Source organism: Elaeis guineensis, chromosome 9, assembly GCF_000442705.2.
Source record: "Elaeis guineensis isolate ETL-2024a chromosome 9, EG11, whole genome shotgun sequence".
Classification (NCBI taxonomy): domain Eukaryota; kingdom Viridiplantae; phylum Streptophyta; class Magnoliopsida; order Arecales; family Arecaceae; genus Elaeis; species Elaeis guineensis.
This window is the reverse complement of record NC_026001.2, coordinates 3,507,653-3,528,723: the sequence shown is the minus strand read 5'-3', so window position 1 is coordinate 3,528,723 and position 21,071 is coordinate 3,507,653. Positions and strand designations below refer to the sequence as shown.

The 21,071-nt window shown below is 38.0% G+C and overlaps 1 protein-coding gene across 1 annotated transcript; it reads right to left on the bottom strand.

The window, feature by feature from the left end:
- Positions 1–957: 957 nt before the first annotated feature.
- Positions 958–16,779, bottom strand: LOC105052060 (uncharacterized). The gene is made up of 6 exons (XM_010932757.4): positions 16,457–16,779; positions 16,252–16,340; positions 15,862–16,128; positions 15,607–15,768; positions 1,637–1,726; positions 958–1,515 (listed from the first exon to the last, which is right to left on the bottom strand). The coding sequence occupies exons 1-6, from the start codon at positions 16,717–16,719 to the stop codon at positions 1,322–1,324; spliced, it is 1,065 nt and encodes a 354-aa protein (XP_010931059.1). The 5' UTR covers positions 16,720–16,779; the 3' UTR covers positions 958–1,321.
- Positions 16,780–21,071: the final 4,292 nt, after the last annotated feature.

The following is a 21,071-nucleotide window of genomic DNA, read 5'->3' as shown; positions in this document are numbered from 1 at the left end:
ACCCGATAGTTGGCAAAGATTATAAATAGATGAACATGCCAGACTAGGCCATATTACTAACATCTAACAACTTGTGATCCTTAAAGGCCTTACGGTCAACAAATGGACTAGATCAATCGTCCACTCCATATAATTAAAATAACTTACGACCGGATGGCTTTGAAAGCCTTCTGGATCAACGGGTGGATCAGATTTAAGTGTTCTTCCCTCATCTGATTAACTTACAATAGAAAATATTTGCGATCTCACAATACAATCGCATGACAGGATCTCTTTTTGATAGAAAATCGGAAGGAGAAAAAAAAACAGAGAGATGATCCAAATCTGAAGCAATTCTTTATGCATTGCATATGATGCAGCAAAAATACATCATCCCATTATGTAGTCACCGCTTTCCAATACACATTTAATATCAATAATTTTATTTTTTTATTTTAAATTTTGAATAACAAACATATTCATTTTTATTTAAAAAAATTATGACATCATGCTTATAACATTCTATAATCAAATTATGATTTCCTGCACAAAAAAAAATGATAATTTTTTTTAAAAATCATAAAATAAAAAAATATTTCATTATTAAAAATTTATAAAATTTTTAAATGATGAAAATATCCTTCTTATAATATTCTGTGATCAAATTATGACTTATGCAGCAAATTATAATTTAATTATAAAATATTATAATTATAATTTAACTATAAAATATCATAAGATCACAAAATATCTTAATTTTTTTAAAAAAAATATTTTTATTATTCAAAATTTTAAATAAAAAAATAAAATTACAGATATTAAATATACATAAAAAAATGATAATTATGTGATTTAATCAAATAGAATGATCTATTTTTGTTACATTGCACGCTGCGCACAAAGACTTTCTCCTAAATCTAAGCACGCTGCCACACGTGAGCAACATTGTTGCCAGATAGGACCTAACCAAATGTACAGTAGAAAAATTATAAAGATTCTTTCCATAGCTCTTATCATTAAAAAAAAAAAGGGGCAAGAATTAAAGCACTTCTTATAGAGTAGTTTCCTAAGTTCAGCATAAATGGTGCAGAGTAACGCAATAGAAACTTGCCCTCTGCACGCATCCTCCACCAAATACTGCTCACCGCAGAAAAAAAAAAAGAATAGATAAAACCACTTATGGTGATAGATGACTCGGGCAATGATGCCCCCTCCGAGAGCCGCAAGATGTTGCCTCCAGTTCACCGATCGCATGAAAACCCAATCAAAATGACGTCTGTCAGTGGAGCAACACAGAAGGGCAACGCAGAAGCAGTTGAGCATAATATAATAAAGAGCACTGCTATGGGTTGTCAGAGCCCCATGCATCATCACGCAAGGTTCGACGAGCATGTATACGATTCTTTCTTGCTTCTTCCTGCTTTCTCAACTCAGAAGACCCAAATTTTGTAGGGGGCTTTATTCCCATTCCTTGAGCAATCAACCTCTCGGCTGTTCTTGCTGATGTTTTTGGCCTTGGATAAGGAGGTTCCAGATCTGAAGCATTTCATCTATAATTAGAAACAAGTTCAAAGGATCCTAACATGTCATGGAACCCAATTATAAGAAACACCAAATGCAAAATAGTAATCAAAAGCATTTTCGAAAAGAGAGATACCTTTGTTGGTGAGCTGGGTCAGCAGGTCGTCATCCTCAATAAGTGGACGGACTTTGAATGGGCAATTAAGGTTCATCTGGGCCTCATGTGCTGCAACAGAGAACAGTGTAATTGATATATGACTGGCAATAGAACAATCTCATTAAACAATTGCCAAGAACATATTTATGGCCTTTTTCCAAGATTATGAAATTTCCACATTGAAGTAACTATAAGACAGAACCTAAAAATATGTTTGGCGAAGCATAAAATATAATATGCAGAGAGAAGGGTTAAAAAAATGCATTCCTGGATATGTCCAACACAAGACTACTGGTGAAAGGTAACAGAAGGTTAAGAGTAACCATCATGCAAAATCTCAAAGATGTGTATAAAATACAACACAGCAAACACAGCAATGAGTCTCTTTAATCCTTAAAAATATATATATGCCAACAATCAAATTAACAAATTTGATATAAGACATCTAAAAGAGCTGTAACAGCCTTGCAACTAGTAGCAGTGTAATTATCCCAAGGAAAGCCTACTTAATTACATGAAATTAAGGATAATAAATCTCAATCATAACTATTAATAAAAAACGACGAACTTGGAAGAAACTTCTAAAGAGGAGTATTGCTGCAACAACTAAACCAATTACCTAAACTGACGTGAGATGAGGGTACTCACGTAATTTGGGAGGGATAGCATGACTGGCAGAGAGCTAGGTCGTTCATGGGGTGCCACATCAAGCATCACATTGTGTTAGGGAGCCAGTTTGGTTTCCTCATTTGGGCCACAGCTACTTTTAGAGAAAGGTGCATCAGTGAACTGGAACAGCATTTTAGAGGAGAGTCTCAGCATCCTTGGTCACAAACAAGTGACACCATGGTAAGTGGTTATAACAACGACCTAAAAATACAGATACTAGATGGACTAACTGGCGAACTGATGGTGTTACGCAATTAAGTTGAAGCTAGCCAATGGAGTTTCAGATTTCGAAAAAAAGAGTGGTTAATTTCCTGCTGAGCTGTTCAAATATTTAATTGTTATCTTTATTAAAAATAGAAAGCTAACCTATCGCTGGACTGATCCATGATTAGGGAGACTATTAGTCAAACTTATAAGATCATTGAAACAGCCTGGCATGATGAAAAACCACCAATATAGCACCTAAGCTGGATTCACATAAAGGGCAATGGTAGTGGTGTCATAAATATCTTAATCAGCTGAATGGAGACCAGTCAGACAAGGGCCACCAGGTGATAAAATAGAAAACAGACTGACAAAGGGTTGACGTTTCAAGAGTTGCTCTGTCTTGTCATTAGCCACCAACTTATAATCATCAGTCCATATATGGAGAACAAGCTGATTAATTCAGTAAAATAAAAGCTAAAAAATTCAACTAGATTGCATTAAATGATAGAAGTTGAATTATGGATAGCAAGAGGAAAAGGGCAAGGAGAAAGGAAATACATAGGTCTGTTACATGAGCTCAGGATTGAATGCCAGATGGGGGTGAATGTCTAAACATCAGATTCTTTCAATATGTAAAAACTTCTCGTGAACCCATCTCTTGTCATATGCTCATGTTTAAGCATCATGTTGGAGTACTTCAAGTTAAATCAAAAGGTTTAGGTAATATAACAAAACACTATATCAGTATATCTTATATGGCAAAGAACTAGAGTCTGTCAAAAAGCAAGTTTTTACATGCTCTTCAATAAAACGAATGCGGAACCTTTAGAAATTGGAGGGGAAAAAGGGCACAACCTTAAGATCACTATGAACTAAGTGAATAGAGCACAAAGTATTTACCGGGACACGATTATGCTATGTTTGAGATGATTTATTTTTAAGGAATGGAGCCACAAGATATTTCTTGGCAAAAGTAATCTAGGAAATATTCAAAAATCAAAAATTAACAGCACAAAGAAAAACATCATACATAGATCATCACAAAATTGATTATTATAAAACAACCATGTCTTATCATTCAAGCATAAAGAGTGTTCCACAACCTTTAAGAACTAGAATATCCCAAAGGAAGTCACTAATGAGATTGAGAAACAGCTCACAAAAACATCATGGGCTTATTTTGCTAAGAGGAAGCCAAGTTATTAAAGGCACAGGGCAAACCAAAATAGCAAGGTAGCTTGGAGCTTAGGTGCAAGGGGCAAGGTGAGGCATGTGCCTTAACAAAGTAAGGTGCAAAATATGTATAATACAAATAAATATGTACATAAATAAATACATATATGTATATTCTTATGTACATTTGCAATGCATTTGTGTATGATGTGCTACATCGTAATTTAAGGAATTTAACCGTAGTTGACAATAAAAGGGTGAGCCTTGGCGCAATGATAAAGTTGCTCCATTGTGACTTGAAGGTCATAGATATCAAACGTGGAAATACCCTCTTTGTACATGGAGCTAAGAGTGCGCATATGTGTTCCTCCCTAGATCTCATAATGGTAGGAGCCTCATGCACTAGGATACCCTTTTTTTTATATATATTTGACCCAAAAAAACAAAAGATATAAGAAAACACAACTCACACGACCATACAAGCAGTCATCAAAGCAGATGACAAATGCAAAACATACTTGCAACCATGCACGATCACACACACAAAATAGAAATAGTTACTCCAATGCACCTTTCTTGCACCTTGGCATCTTAGTAGGGCACATTTAAGGCACACTTTATAAGCACCTTGATGAAGTTGCCTCACCTTAAGTTAGGCAAGGAGTTAAGGCTGTGCCTTGTGTATACTTCAGGGGGCATTTGGTATAGGATGATCCACCCAAGATTAAGAATGATGTAGGTGGAGGTGATGAGATCACCACGTTCGGTTGCATCATGATGATCCTACGTAGCAGTAATTCCAAATCACTCCCACTTCTCAAATCATCCCCTAATCTAGTGATGGAATACTCGTCCTTGAGATTAGGAATGCAAGATCACCCCCAAGCAATGATATTGGGCTAAAATATAAGGACAAAATCGTCCCTCGGTCTAACAAAAATATGGTACATCAATATACCATTAATATATTATATTAATATTATATATTTGATATTATATTATATCTGATATTATATATTATATTTATGATATATATTATGTTATAATATATTATTAATCATATTATTGTCATATTATGATTCAATGATAATTTTAAGTTAGAGTAAAAATATCTTATTATACTTTATATTTATATAATAAAAAATATTTAATATATTACTTCTATTTGCCTTATTTTTCTGATCAATATAAATATTCATATTAAAAAATAATATATTATAAGTGTAAATAAAAATATTAATTCTATAATAACAATTAATATATTTTTATAGGATTAATAATTTATAGTACTAGTAAATATATTTTTATAGAATCTATTAATTATTAGTAATCAATAAATATAGTAATATTTTATTTATAATATATTATATATGATTAATAAATATATTTTTATAAAATATATTATGGGTAGTTTTGGTATTATATAATTAATGATCCTGGATTCAGATAGAATACCAAACAAATTACTCATTGATATCCAAAGATTTTTAATCATTAAACCATGACCTACCAAACACAGTGACCTTAGATCACTAGTGATTAGAACATCACAAGATTCAAATCATTAATGATCTTAGATCACCATGGTGATCCCATTTAGATCACCAAACGCTACCTTAAGCATACTAAAACAAGGCTTGTAAAAGAAGTAATGTAGTTCTAGTTGATATGGGGTTAAATCTTCCTTTTTTAGTAACACATTGTCAAAGGATTAGCATCATGATTACCATTTGCGTTGAGCACCATCTTATTTAAGATAAATCAAAGCAACTTGGGTAAAATAATCTTATCCCTTAAGTAAGTGCAAAAATGTCAATATCACCACTTAAAGTGATCCACAAAACATGATATAATATCTCTTATGGCCTTTCCAAACCCAACAAATCCCCAACCTACATGACATTGTTAGTCTATCTCTCAATAAATATACAACACTACAACATTCATACAACTTCAAAATAAAATTTACCTTGATTTCTAAGTTGAGAAGATACCATCTTCATTTAATATATGAGATTTTCTTCTCGTTGGCAGCTAGGCTTTAGGCCTATAAATTATTACTAGCATTTCTGAAAACAAAAAAAGAAAACTACTGTAATCCGTGTCAACCATGAGGGGTTGTGAGTAGTCATGATCCAACTAGAAGATGGCGAGTTAAGATCTCTTTAAAGAGGCAATCAACTAGTCAGTAGGCTTTCCCATACACATTGAATCATTTGATAACCACCTTGCTGTCCCCTTCAACCCAAAGAGCAGGAACATGCAACTTCCCAATAGCAAGTGCAAAACCTTCCTGAGCCGCATGGATGTCATTCCTTCTAATTGAAGAAATAACCTTCAAGTTGATTTCCACTTCATTAATTAAGGTAAAGCTAGCAAAACCATGGGAGGTGTCATGAAAGAAAGTCTCACAGAAGTTAAGCTTGACAAACTTTCACTTCTCTTTTTCTTCTTTTCAATTCTTTTAATCCACACCGATTTGAAAAGGTGGATGGTAAAAGGACAAGCATAAAGCCTAGAGATGCCCCAAAGTGAAACAATCATAGCTCAACTAGTAAGATGACAACAATTTCCTTAATACACCCAATATTTGAATGCCTAACCAACAGAAAATGAACTCATTTCAAGCCTTCCATAAGTTATGGAGGGGGTGACTAGAATCAAGTTGTCTATCCTGGATAAGAAAGATATAAGAGTGCCAAAATCCTGTTTGGATATGTCTAAAAATGATGGCCAGATAGTGAATTTGTAGGAGAAATAACAGACCAAGTATTTGTTTCACATTTAATACATGACCCTTACTTTTATCTTGATTTTCTTTCGCAAATATCTCATTCCAAGTAGCCAACATTATATCACCAACAACCTAGACCTCCTTGGTTTCCTGGCTAAGAAATCATAAATACCTAGGAAGCACAGTGATGCGGGACAATCCTAAAAAGAAAATCAATCCTAATAATCAAGCTCTCTTCTGTTCATCAACAACAAATCACGTCCGGCCAGGGGCTCATTATTCCCAGGACAGACAGTATAGTTGCCTATACTCTGCTCAGGAGGCGTGATTGATTGATATGAGACTAAAGCGAGATCAATCTAAATGATACAGACGAATGCCATTCGAGAGATCAGTAAACAATTAGTAATAGAAAATTTCATAAACAGATAGCAGAAATTAAACATGCTCACGAGTAAATGCAAAAAAAGAAATAAGAATGGAACGAGAGAAAATAAAATATTAAACCCGTGAGAAAATCCAAAAAGATGATAAGAATCCGGATCGTGGTAGTTAAGAAACTACTCTGATTAGGGCTCTTAATCTTTTAACCAAACAGATCCATCGATAAAGAACTAGGTCTTTACCAACATCGGATAAAAAAATAATAATAATAATAATAATCAAAGATCAACTGTTAAGGAACGAAGGTCCTTGACAGCATATGATCTGTAGAATAAGAAATCACTCATTCTCTCAGCACGGCAGATGAAAATTCTGGAGGAGACAGATCTTCTCTTGACGGAATAGGCTTGCGTGGGTAGTTGGTGGAGTCGATCAGAGTCGCAGAAACACTGAATCTTAAGTAGAAGGAATAGGATAGAAAGTGGGCCTCACACCCTCCCCTTGTGGGGCGATTTTGGGTCTCACACCCTCTCCCTCTCGGAGCGATTGACACAAGTATTTGTGGAGTTTGTAAAATCATTCATTGTCTTCTTTCATGAAAGATACAAGGATTTATATAGGACTCTAAGGGTCCTATTTGTTTAGGAATCTCTTATTTTTACAAGGAAGAAATCAACCCTCCACAAAAAAGTAAAGCATTATAATCTACCATAGGAAAGAAATCAGCCTTCAACAAAATAAGTAAGTAGCCAAGAACTCTTAAGGAATTCTAAGGAAGAAATGAAATTTCATGTGGGTGCTTGATGCTTGACACAACTTGGCATGAGCACGGCATATGCTGGCATGCATATTCTTCTCTTGGCATGTGGAGAGTGGTGGCTCCAAAGGTGACGTGGACAAATCCAAGTATGGCCCTATGGACCCAAAGCCAAATGCATTAAAATTTATTGACTGAAAATAAATAACTGAAGTAGAATCAATTTAATGAGGCTTCTTCGATCCAAATCGAACTTAAATTATGTTGCCGATTTTTGATGGCTCTGGTGTCCGCACCAATTCTCCCGAGGTGGGAAAAACTCGACCCTGTCGAGTGTGGGTCGATTTCGCTCTGGTGACGCTCAAGTAGATCGGGATCAATGCGTTGCAGCTCTTCTTGAGTGATCCAGGTATCTTCAGACTCCGGTCGACCTCGCCATCTGACCAGATACCGCTGATAGCCTCGACTCCGGGTGGAAAGGATCTGCTCATCCAAAATTCTCTCAATCTGATCGTGTTTTGCTGACATTTTGGCTGGTGGACACTCAAGGATAGGTTCGCTCTCAAAGGTTGGTTCAGGCTCAAATGGCTCACTAGGTATCCGAGTTGGTTTTTTATAGGCGACAAGATCTGTAATGTTAAAAGTAGAGCTAATTCCAAAATCAGAAGGTAGGTCCACAACATACGCATTTGATCCGATTTTCTTTATGATCTTAAATGGACCTGCTCCTCGGGCATGTAACTTCTTCACGGTTCCGGGAGGAAACCGTTCAGGCCTCAATCGAACCATCACATAGTCTACCTCTGCAAACTCTTGAACACGTCGATGAGAATCTGCATTCTGTTTATAAACTTTATTACTCATACTAATTTTTTTACTGATCTCTTTATGCAGACTCTTGACATGCTGTGCAAATGACTCTGCAGATTCGGAAATCCTAGCATGCATGGGTAGTGGGATGAGGTCTATTGGTTTTCTAGGTTGATATCCATGAACTACTTCAAAAGGACTCATGCCAATGGACCTATTAACAGAGCTATTATATGCAAATTCGGCTCGGGGCAGCAAAAGATCCCAGTTACCCATATGTTCCCCAATCAAGCAACGCAAAAGATTTCCAAGACTCCTATTAACCACTTCGGTCTGACCGTCTGTTTGCGGATGATAGGCAGAAGAAAACTTTAGTTTTGTGCCTAAAAGATGCCATAGAGTTTTCCAAAAGTAGCTCATAAATCTAACATCCCTATCAGAAACAATGGTTTTAGGCAATCCATGTAGTCTAACAATCTCATCAAAGTATATCCTTGCAACTTTCGACGCATCAGACGTTTGGCAACAGGGCAAGAAATGGGCCATTTTTGAAAATCTATCTACAACCACTAGAATGGAATCATGCTTCCTGGCTGTCCTAGGTAATCCCAAAACAAAATCCATACTAACATCTTGCCAAGGACAGTCTGGTATAGGTAAGGGTGTATATAAGCCGGTGTTTTGTTTTCTCTGTTTGGCCACGGCACATGTTCTACATTGGGCAACAATTCGGGCGACATCTCTTTTCAAGCTTGGCCAAAAGAACTGGGCTTCTACCAACTCTATAGTTTTATTCCTACCAAAGTGTCCAGCTAATCCTCCAGCATGTAATTCCCAAACTAAAAAATCTCTCAAAGATGTACGGGGGATACACAGCCTAGTTTCTCTAAATAGGTAACCATCCTGAAGGGTATATTCACTACGTTCTCTAGATGGCCCCTTACGTAAAGCGGTAAGTATGTCACCAAAATCTGGACACTCCTCATAATTTTCTTTAATCTTATCAAAACCAACAACTTCTATACTAACGGTGGACAGCAAAGTATGACGACGACTCAGGGCATCAGCAGCACGATTCTCTACACCTGCACGGTGTTTCAAAACAAAAGTATAGGCTTGCAAAAACTCGACCCACCTACCGTGTCTATGATTCAATTTCTTTTGAGAATTCAGGAATCTAAGGGCCTCATGATCAGAGTACAAAACAAATTCTTGCGGTAGCAGGTAATGCCTCCAATATCTTAAAGCTTGAATTACCGCATAAAACTCCTTATCATAGGTAGAATACTTGAGTTTAGAATCGTTAAGTTTCTCGCTAAAGTATGCTACCGGATGACCTTCTTGACTAAGGACACCACCAATCCCAACTCCTGACGCATCGCACGCTACTTCAAAAACCTTAGAAAAATCAGGGAGACGTAAGATTGGGGCATGAGTCATCTTGTCCTTAATGTCTAGAAAGGCTCTATTGGCTGCCCTAGTCCATTCAAAATTTTCCTTTCTAATGCAGTCAGTGATGGGAGCGACTATGGTGCTAAACCCTTTTATGAACCTACGATAAAAAGTTGCTAATCCATGAAAACTCCGCACGTCATGCACACTCTTGGGCACCGGCCACTCAACTATTGCTCTAATCTTTTCAGGATCAGCAGATACACCATTGGGGATAACAACAAAACCTAAAAAGATGATATGGTCTGTCATAAAAGCGCACTTCTTAGGATTAGCATACAAGCTTTCTGTTTTAAGAACTTGACACACTCTTTGGAGGTGATCTAAATGGTCTTCCCTAGTTCGACTATAGATCAAAATGTCATCAAAATATACGACTACAAATACTCCTATAAATGGTCGTAGTACTTGGGTCATCAACTTCATGAAGGTACTAGGGGCATTAGATAATCCAAATGGCATCACCATCCACTCATATAAACCATTTTTTGTCTTGAAAGCAGTTTTCCACTCATCTCCCGATCTAATCCTTACTTGATGGTAACCACTCTTAAGATCGATCTTAGAAAAGATAGTGGATCCGGCCATCATATCTAACATGTCATCTAACCTAGGGATGGGAAAGCGGTACTTAATGGTGATCTTATTAATGGCACGGCTATCTATGCACATCCTCCATGTACCATCCTTCTTTGGAGTCAGTAGTGCAGGAACCGCGCAAGGACTCAAACTCTCCCTCACAAATCCTTTTTTTATCAGCTCTCCAACTTGTCTTTGTAGCTCAGCATGCTCATTAGGGTTCAACCTATAGTGGGGCAAGTTGGGTAGGGTAGATCCAGGAACTAAATCAATGGCATGTTGAATGTTTCTCATAGGCGGTAAGTAATCTGGAAGATCCTCAGGAAAGACATCATGAAACTCAGCAAGAAGGCTAGCTACTTCCTTAGGATAATCCACCTTAGAATCCTCACGAACTTCTCTAGCAACAAGCATCCAAACTGGTGATCCTTCACTCATGATCGTCTCTAATTTTTTAGCACCTATCAGATTGAGGCTTTTCTTCTTAAGATTTTCTTTTGGTCCATCGCCTATCTTTCTATTAGTAGCCTTAGGTGGGGAAGGATTAATCGTGATCTTCTTACCCTAATGAGTAAAGCTGCAGGAGTTGATACGGCCATAAATCGTAACATCATTGTCGAATAGCCAAGGCCGACCTAATATGATACTTCCGACTTCCATGGGTAAGACATCGCACCACACATGATCCTGATAGGAATGAAGCTGGATGGGCACACGACATCTAAATTTGATGGGAATAGAGGAGGAATCAATCCAAGACACGGTATGGACTAGGATGATCTACAGGAGTTAATCCTAATCGCTTAACCGTGTCGGTGGAGATGGCATTGATACAGCTACCGCTATCAATGATCATCTTACAAATTTTATCGCCAAATTTTATGAAGGTATGGAAAATAGAGGTCCTACGCCAGTCTTCACTTTCCTTAGTTTGGGCTAGGACATACCTAACGACTCCAAGCCTAAGGTCTGACTCAGGTGTGGCATAACCTAGGATGTCCTCAGTACTCTCAAATTGCTCGGCTAAATCTGGATCAGCTTCATAAACTTCCTCCTCAATATTTTCTAGAGTTTCTCCTTCTAATTCTTCTACGAATAATGATCGGTTGGGGCATTGTGCAGCAAAGTGACCGTAACCATGGCACTTGAAGCAATGAGATCGAGAACTACTTCCTTTTGATAACTCTCCTATAGCTCCTTTTCCTTTATCTTCTTTTCTCCCAATAGGATTTGTAAGTGGAGGTCTGTTACTAGGAGTTTGATTAATATTAGATCTCGATCCAGAAGGGGTTACTCGGATGGGTTCAGGACGACGGGGAGTCGAATATCTAGAAAATCTTTCAAAATCTAAGGCAAGTTGATAAGCTTGTTCCAACGTGGTTACCTCTCGCAGAAAGAGCTCACGCTGAATATCCTCTCGTAATCCAGCTCTAAATCGAGATAAGGTAACAACTCTATCTTCGACTACTCCACATCTCATGAGGTATTCATCAAATCTCGTGATATACTCGGTGACTGATCTATTCCCTTGAGTAAGCCTCTGCCATTGATCTAAAAGTCTTTGTTGGTAAGAGGTGGGGAGGTACTTCTCTCTGAGTTTTTCTTTCATCTCATCCCAGGTTTCTATCGGATCTTGTCTTCTCTGATTGAGAAGACGCTCTACACTTTCCCAATAAAGTCGGGCTTGTCTCATCAATTTCATCCTAGCAAATCTAACTCTCCTTGCTTCAGACATTTCATACCATCCAAAATAGTGGTCCATACCTGATTCCCAATCTAGGTACTCTCTCGGATCTAGACAACCATCAAAACTTGGGGCTTCGACTTTCACATTCCTAAGAATATGCTCATCTTGATCGAACTGGTTATGGTGCGGACGTGCCCCTATAGGTCGATCAAGTTCTAGATTCCTACCTCTTTGTCCTATAGGTAGTCGGAGAGACTCAGGTGGTTCAGGTTGTTTCTGCCTAGCTTCTTCTAATACCACTATTCTCTCATCCATGGCTTTCATAAAATTTTTCATATCATCAAACTTTTCAGTCAGAGCATTAATGATGGCTGCTATATTGGGATCCATATTGGTGTTGGATGGGGAAGTAGAATGTTGGTACCAGGTACCTGATCTAGTGGTCATGCAACTCTAAGATGCAGAAATAAGGTGCAATAAAATTAAAATGCTTGAAAGTAAAGTACGAAATTTAGAGTGCGAAAATTTAACTTGCGAAAATTTAAATTGCTGAATTTAAACTAAAGCCCTAATCAACCTGCTCTGATACCAAATTGATGCGGGACAATCCTAAAAAGAAAATCAATCCTAATAATCAAGCTCTCTTCTGTTCATCAACAACAAATCACGTCCGGCCAGGGGCTCATTATTCCCAGGACAGACAGTATAGTTGCCTATACTCTGCTCAGGAGGCGTGATTGATTGATATGAGACTAAAGCGAGATCAATCTAAATGATACAGACGAATGCCATTCGAGAGATCAGTAAACAATTAGTAATAGAAAATTTCATAAACAGATAGCAGAAATTAAACATGCTCACGAGTAAATGCAAAAAAAGAAATAAGAATGGAACGAGAGAAAATAAAATATTAAACCCGTGAGAAAATCCAAAAAGATGATAAGAATCCGGATCGTGGTAGTTAAGAAACTACTCTGATTAGGGCTCTTAATCTTTTAACCAAACAGATCCATCGATAAAGAACTAGATCTTCACCAACATCGGATAAAAAAAAAAAAAAAAAAAATAATCAAAGATCAACTGTTAAGGAACGAAGGTCCTTGACAGCATATGATCTGTAGAATAAGAAATCACTCATTCTCTCAGCACGGCAGATGAAAATTCTGGAGGAGACAGATCTTCTCTTGACGGAATAGGCTTGCGTGGGTAGTTGGTGGAGTCGATCAGAGTCGCAGAAACACTGAATCTTAAGTAGAAGGAATAGGATAGAAAGTGGGCCTCACACCCTCCCCTTGTGGGGCGATTTTGGGTCTCACACCCTCTCCCTCTCGGAGCGATTGACACAAGTATTTGTGGAGTTTGTAAAATCATTCATTGTCTTCTTTCATGAAAGATACAAGGATTTATATAGGACTCTAAGGGTCCTATTTGTTTAGGAATCTCTTATTTTTACAAGGAAGAAATCAACCCTCCACAAAAAAGTAAAGCATTATAATCTACCATAGGAAAGAAATCAGCCTTCAACAAAATAAGTAAGTAGCCAAGAACTCTTAAGGAATTCTAAGGAAGAAATGAAATTTCATGTGGGTGCTTGATGCTTGACACAACTTGGCATGAGCACGGCATATGCTGGCATGCATATTCTTCTCTTGGCATGTGGAGAGTGGTGGCTCCAAAGGTGACGTGGACAAATCCAAGTATGGCCCTATGGACCCAAAGCCAAATGCATTAAAATTTATTGACTGAAAATAAATAACTGAAGTAGAATCAATTTAATGAGGCTTCTTCGATCCAAATCGAACTTAAATTATGTTGCCGATTTTTGATGGCTCTGGTGTCCGCACCACACAGATACGATACAAGACATGGGTACAATACGGTACGATACGGATATGGAGATACGATAAATACTTAAAAATATAGCAGCCATTTTGCTATACAGAAATGGGATACGGTACAATACGATATGAATACGTATCAAACACTAATACAGCATCCATTTTGCTGTATCCATGCTTCCTAGATAAATACTTGGTTCTACATATATAACATGGATGCAGTAATAACACATATAGAGTGTAAAGAGAAGACTTTGCCCACACTACAAAATTCAAAGATCTAACTTGAAAACCTAAAATCTAAACCATTACATATAATCTATGAGATCTAAAATGCCTATGTATCAAAAAAGCTCATTCATTGAGACTTCCAAAGAATATGGTTATAATGGAACTATATGGCATGTTCATTTTAAATCAACTTGATGCATAAGCTAGAGGCCTCCAAAGCACACAATTTTTTGTTTATTTATAGGTATTTTAAGTTTGTTAGATTACATCCAACACAGTTTAATTTTTGGGTTTGCAACTAAAAAATATGGAATTTTGTAGTAGGACCCTTTACACCCCATCCATATTATAACCATGCCCATATAAAAGTTACAGATGACATTAAACTATCAACATTAAAGTTAAAACCTCATTCACTTCCAAAGAGTTCAGCATGGGATAGAATAAATAGCTCTATCTTCTTGTGCCATGATGGAAGATCGAGTAAATTTCATCCCACATGAAAATCCCATGCGAAAAGGATCTTTATGGAGAGGTGGTAATGTGGTGGCAGGTAGTAGCTTACATTCATTGGAAGCATCAACAACATTTAAAAAAATTTAAATTTGATTATGTTTATATCAAAAAAGGCTTAATTGGATGGAGTCATTACTAGTCATATTTTTTTTTCAGATCTCTCAAAAGCCATTCAAATCATTTAAAACCAGCTTAATTACTCCCAAACATATCTCTAATGATTCTCAGGCTCCATGAAGACAATATGTAACCACAACTATAAACTTCTCATGAAAATTGTTCAAGCAAAAAAGGATCAAATTAATTCTCTATACTCTCCATTTGTAACGAAATATACTTTAAATTTTTCCCCCAAAACAACACAAAAAACCATGTACTTGGAATGACAGAGATGTGAGGACATGATGTGAGTGGTACAAAAAGTAGCCCCTACCTAGTCAAATCCGGTCAATGACATTTTAAATAGGTTAGATTAGGTTGATGAATGATAGACATGACTGAAGCTTTCAAAAGAGCTGCCCACTTAGTTATGAGTAATTCCTGCTGCTAGTTGGAGCAGGAAACAAGTGGGGAAGAATATCAACAATGGTGAACCTTTTAAATCTGAACGGAATACTAAATGTTCATCGGTCATGAAAGTCAGTCTTGTGAAGGGTAACTTGATACTCAGCTCAAATAAATTATAGAAAATTCATCCAAGCACTGAGTTAATAGCTTAACTTGCTCCCGTTAAAATCTGATTCAATAATGAAAATAAAATTAACAAATTCCAGTTTCCCACAATTTGCTTCAGATATGACCTAAATTAATGCATCATAAGATCTTCAAATCCAGATGATTATTTTTGAACTCTACTTTCAAAAAGAATGCTCTACAAATTGTAAAAGGAAGGAATCAGATCATACAACTTACCAATGGTGGATGCTCGAAAGACTGCAAGTGCAACGGTATCATTAACCCAGCGTATAGCAACCCCACGATCTTTAAACTTCTCGAAGAGCTTCTCTAAATCCATTGTTCGAGTACTAGGAGGGAAATCATACAGAACAAGAACATGGCTGGTACCAAATCTTGCTGAGAGCAAAGTAAAGATCGCAATCACCTTCTTTTTCTTTCTTGGTAAAGATCAAATTGAATCTAATAAAGAACAGCAAGTCCGACACTCACAGTTTCTAGTTTCGGTCGACTCATCCTCGAGACAATGTCCACGATCCTCTGTTTCATTCTCCAACCGAGAATTGTCCTCTAAAGCGGTCTCAATGTCTGGCTGGTCACAGTACATATAGCTCTTCTGGTACAAGAACGACCCCCTTCCTTTCCGTTTAGGAGTTACTAGTGGTTCGGGATCATCCCTTGAAGGACTCGAAGCTGCTTCGTTCCGCAAGGAGAGCAACACCTCCTCTGATGCCCCACGGTCAGCAATGGCCTCCCAATCTTCTCATTTACCCAAAAGAAGGGAGGAAAAGAAAAGAAAAAGAGGAAAAAAGAATTAGTTTATATGTGCCCCCGAAGAGAGTAGTAGAATTCCAAATGGGAGCCAATAGGCAAGAAAGATACCATCGCCATCTCCGTCTTGGTTGTTTGAAGGACCGGAAGCCCTGATTTCTTCTTTTGGTGGTTCTTTCTCCTTCGCCGGCTTAGAGTCCCTTGAATCCACAAGAAAAGAAAAAGGAAAACGAAGGAAGACGAATCAAGAACAAGATTTGATCAAATTGACAGGAACCCTAACCCTAATTCTGGTTGCGAAGAGCGTTCGACTGACCCTAATCTTGGGGGGGCGCGGAGGGCGAGGGCGCGGAAGCGAAGTTCATCGGCCTTGAGGGAGAAGCTGCGGGAGGAGTGGAGGTCGGCGAGGACGCTGAGGGCGGAGGCGAGGCGGAGGTCGTCGGACGGCGGGGACCGGGTTTCGAGCTTCGATACGACGGACTCGAGGACGGAGATCGCCCCATCGACGTCGCCCTGCTCCACCAGGTCCTCCACCGCCTCGCTCCACCCATCGCCGCCGCCGCCGCCGCCGCCGTCCATCGCTGTTTTGCTTCTACTTCTCACTTCTCGCAGATAACAATAAAGAGACGAGTGGATGTGCAATGGTGCAGCCACCCTTTTTCTTGCGATCGGGTCCCTCACGGACCGCCCATCAAAGGGCCCAATTCATAGCCTACTGGGCTCTACTTAGCCTGATAAATAGGCTGGCGGTTATAGCCAACCTTTCTCTTGCGATCGAGTCTCTCGCGAGCAGCGTATCGAAGGGCGAAGGGCGAAGGGCCCAGTGTAGAGCCTATTGGGCTCTACTGAGCCTAACTACGCTCTCATATCTTGTTAGTGGCTGGCTTTAGTAGGCTTTGGGCTGGATGATGGAAAGTGGGCTTCCCTAGAAACTTGGCGCTCTCTGCATTTATTTCATGCAAGGATGATTGAGGATTGAAGCAGTACTTATAGCTCATCATTAATAAAGCAAAGAATTTGTGATGACAAGAGCTCTATTTGAATCTCGGCATTGGTAATTGTAGGCAATGGACCCAAAATGAGCTCCAGTTATGGTACCTTATGGCCATGCATGAGTAACCAACCGGGTGCCTAGAGTTAATTGTACCTTGGAGCCTGAATTACCTCTATTTGCCCCGTCCACCATGAAATGTAGACTTATCATCCATGGACAAGACATGATTGATCAAACACAACCCTTATTGCTCATCCAAAGTGGAGCATATGCTTAATTTAAAACTCTCTCATTATTTAATGATGATGAAACTTGGACCTTTTCGTGTATGCGTTTGTTCACGGCTTAATCTTTAAAAAAGAAAGAATGCAAACATCTTTGGGACAATGATATCAAAAAGTCATTAAAGAATGGTGCTTTAGCTTTAATATGTAGTTAAAAATTCATAAGCAGATATGACCAGAATCAATCATCTTGAAAGCATGGCCCAAGGGGATTTCTTTATTTTCCCGGGTTTCCCTCAAAGTCGGACTACTTCATACGAGTGCATATGATCCCGGACATAGTATACATGTTGAAACTTTCATGTGGCTTCAGTCAAGTTTGTGGTCTTCTTAGACTGTAAAAATGGCTTCATGTGATGCCACAACCGAACAAATGCATCATCTTTCTTTGCTTGTTTAAGCCGAGAGACGTATGCATGCACGACTGTCAAAGCCCACTTGGGAGCTTCTTATCCAGAAGCATATGGAGAACCAAGTAGAGGAAAATCCAGTCGACTGCGTACGGCCGTGAAATGAATGGAGTTATCGTTCTCGAAGCAGTCGCATATCAGAAAGCGAGACCGCACTGCTCGAGTCTTACACAGAAAGGGATCGCCACTTCGTTTTCTGTATCTTTCACTCCCTCGGCTTGGCCACAACTTTCCAGGGTATTTGGCCTCCTCCCAGGCATCGATACCCACTTAAAAGAAGCCACTTAAGATTCCAAAGCCAATGGCATATAGAAAGAAGGGAGCATGAACGTGTAATCTTTGAGAACTCTCTCTCTCTCTCTCTCCATATATATATACATATAATATGTATGTATGTAGGATTTGGACCATTAGAGTTGTTGGTAGCAAACCTCCAACGACAAGGTCATATCCATTTCTTTTGGGGATTTAAGAAGGAGAATGGTCTAATCAACCGATTGGGTACTTAGATATTTCTCTATCCACTTTCAATCAAGAAAAAAAAATGTCTCTTCCCCCTCTTGCATCTATATATGGTTCAAGTCATCACTGGTAAAAGCATGGAATACCAGTATATGATTGAATTGGTTGGCATATCCTTTAGAATACTGAACTAAAGGTTAGATTATATTCTTTTAGGTGCCAGGATCACCTTTCATTCCCAATAAAATTGATTGTTGTAACAGTGAATGCATTCTGGAATGTCCAATTGTGATGCAATTGTGAGTCCACCACCATGGACAATCTAATCAAGAAATTACTTGATAGAAATAAATGAATTGCATTTCGATTGTCCAATCAATTTTAGGATGCAGGTTGTTTTTTTGGTACTAATTGAAAAGGAGATATATTTTAAATTCTGAATATAGAGAAAAATTAACATTCATTGCATTTAAAATCGATGGGTTTCTAAGAAGATACGAGTCCGATGGCGACATAAAATTATCGAAGTGGCACATCGATGATGATGCATTGCATGACGTTTCGTGCTACCGATAATTGTAAAGATGAGATTTTTATTCAACAAAGTTCTAAACAAGCGTCTCGTGTCCTCTAGATAAGAATCTTTGTGAACTTACGCAAGATAAAGTTTTTCTTAAAAAAAAAAAAAAAGAAAAATTGTCATTTTATGTTCCTACCTAATGTTGAGACATTGTGTACCGGCTAGGGTTTTGACCATTAGCTCATGCTCAAGGGGGATTGAATGCAAGACTTAGGAACTAAAAATATCAATGATGGACCCACCCGACAAAGGACAACAAAAGAAAAGTATTGGAGCTGGCCATTGCGGACCTTATCCCTTTCAACGGCTCATGGTCTAATTGATGATGAATACTAGCTAGTTTAGTTTCTTATCAAACTTATTGAACATTGTTCAGAAGTTATCATTGTCAATACTGGCTAGAAGCATTGCTTGGTGGTGCCAACATGACAACCGGATGCCATCAAAGAAATTTTTCCTGGCCGTGATGGCAGGGGTAGGAGTACAAAAAGGTGTATATATTTTTAAACTAGCATTACGGTACCCTTTCTGGACTCTTTACGAGCATGAATCATTATTCATTATCATGAAAGCTGGCTGCCCTGGAGGTGTGTCTCGGCCGGGTGTTGTATGAAACGGACATGATTGTGACTCCACTTTGGACGCGTTAATTGAGTCAGTTTCCAGGCCCAGGCCTCTTCAACAGAGCTGGTCAGTCATGGTCCAGCGAAGACTTAGCCTCGACGAAATTACTACGACTACTTTTCTCAAAACTACAAAAAATATTGTGGGAATATATGCATGCATGGTCGAGCAGAGAAGAAGTAGACCCACCTCACTCGGCTTATTTATATTTGAAGTGTTCTGCCCGGTAGAGCAAGGAGCGTGCATGGCTTGTTGAGGTTCACTCGCAAGTCTTAATCCAATTAGCATTCTATTCTTTAATTATTCATTAATTTTAATGATTTTAAATTTTATTATTAGTATTGCTTTATTTAATTTTTTTCTTTCTAAATGTTATTAAAGTTTATGTTCTAATGGCTTTCTAATTTTTTGATCAAGATGGGAATTAAACTTGCATCCACATCGTGCTAAGGGACACTTGGTGTCTTCTTTGTATATAAAATATCGTATGAAAAATGGTGAAAGATTATGGTGGAAAGAAAGAGAGAGAGAAAAAAGATTATTTATGCATATTGGAGACTCCTTCATGAGATGTCTTTATAAGATTTTCAGTATTTATTTTTTTTGAATAAATTTATTTCTCTCTCAATTAATCAATTTTTTCATAATTTTTTTCTCATGATTTTCTATAAATATTTTTTCGATCTACTCTGTACAGCATACCATTCTATATAGCTAATTAAATAGAATTTGATGTGACTAAAACATGATTCAGTGTCTAGCTTTAAATTCAGATCAAAGATAAATTATTAAGGTCTAGATTATGACAAGCATTGCGAGGCACGTAGGGAGAGCGACACAATTTAAAGCAGTTCAAGTCATCTCAGGTGGGGAAGCAAGTAAGTCTGGTCGGAGCCAATTATATGCGATGCTCTAAAATCCATTACTCAATGGGTAATGATCAAGTGCCAATTTTATAAACCAAATCGAACTCTTTGGACCATCCTAGGTTCTTTATTTAGAGCATTCTGAATGCAATTTTTACTTCATTCAAAAGCTAGCGTGCCGTGCAACATTTGGGGCCACCAACATAACATCAAAATCCCAGAAACCATGCGCCTCCAATGACTACAGTTTCTAATTTCTCCTTCAAACTGGTGCTCGCCTCCACAAAAAGGCCCCCCTCCTTTCACTCTCCAAGGACATATATATATATGGGGCTTTGTCCTCCTTTAGAGTCTCTTCCTACAACATCGGTAGGAGAAACCATGTTTCACACTTTTGGCTCTGGGAACAGTAGCTTTAATTATTGATGTTCGCTTACTGCTCCCGGCCCCTCCATGAGTTGTGGAATACCTTGCTCTAAGTCACCCCCTAAACCACCCTAAACTAGTTTAGGTTTGAATAGGCAAGCATGCATACTTAGACTAGATCTTCTTCATGTTATTATTTTTCTTTCATTACCTGAGGCTAACCTCATCAAAAAGCCTCCAAACCTACATTTAGGTTTTCTATTTTAGACATAAAAAAACACACCTAAAACTGTTTGTTTTATCTCTTTCAAAAAGCCATCGTGAATTCAAAGCCCGTGTCTTTGA

What these genes read in the sequence shown, in the direction of transcription:
- LOC105052060 (XM_010932757.4), bottom strand. Translation starts at nt 16,719, where the DNA reads ATGGACGGCGGCGGCGGCGGCGGCGGCGATGGGTGGAGCGAGGCGGTG. An exon ending in GTCGACCGAAACTAGAAACT is followed by an intron (nt 15,769 to 15,861) that starts GTGAGTGTCGGA and finishes CTTTGCTCTCAG; the next exon opens with CAAGATTTGGTACCAGCCAT. An exon ending in CTTTCGAGCATCCACCATTG is followed by an intron (nt 1,727 to 15,606) that starts GTAAGTTGTATG and finishes TCTCTGTTGCAG; the next exon opens with CACATGAGGCCCAGATGAAC.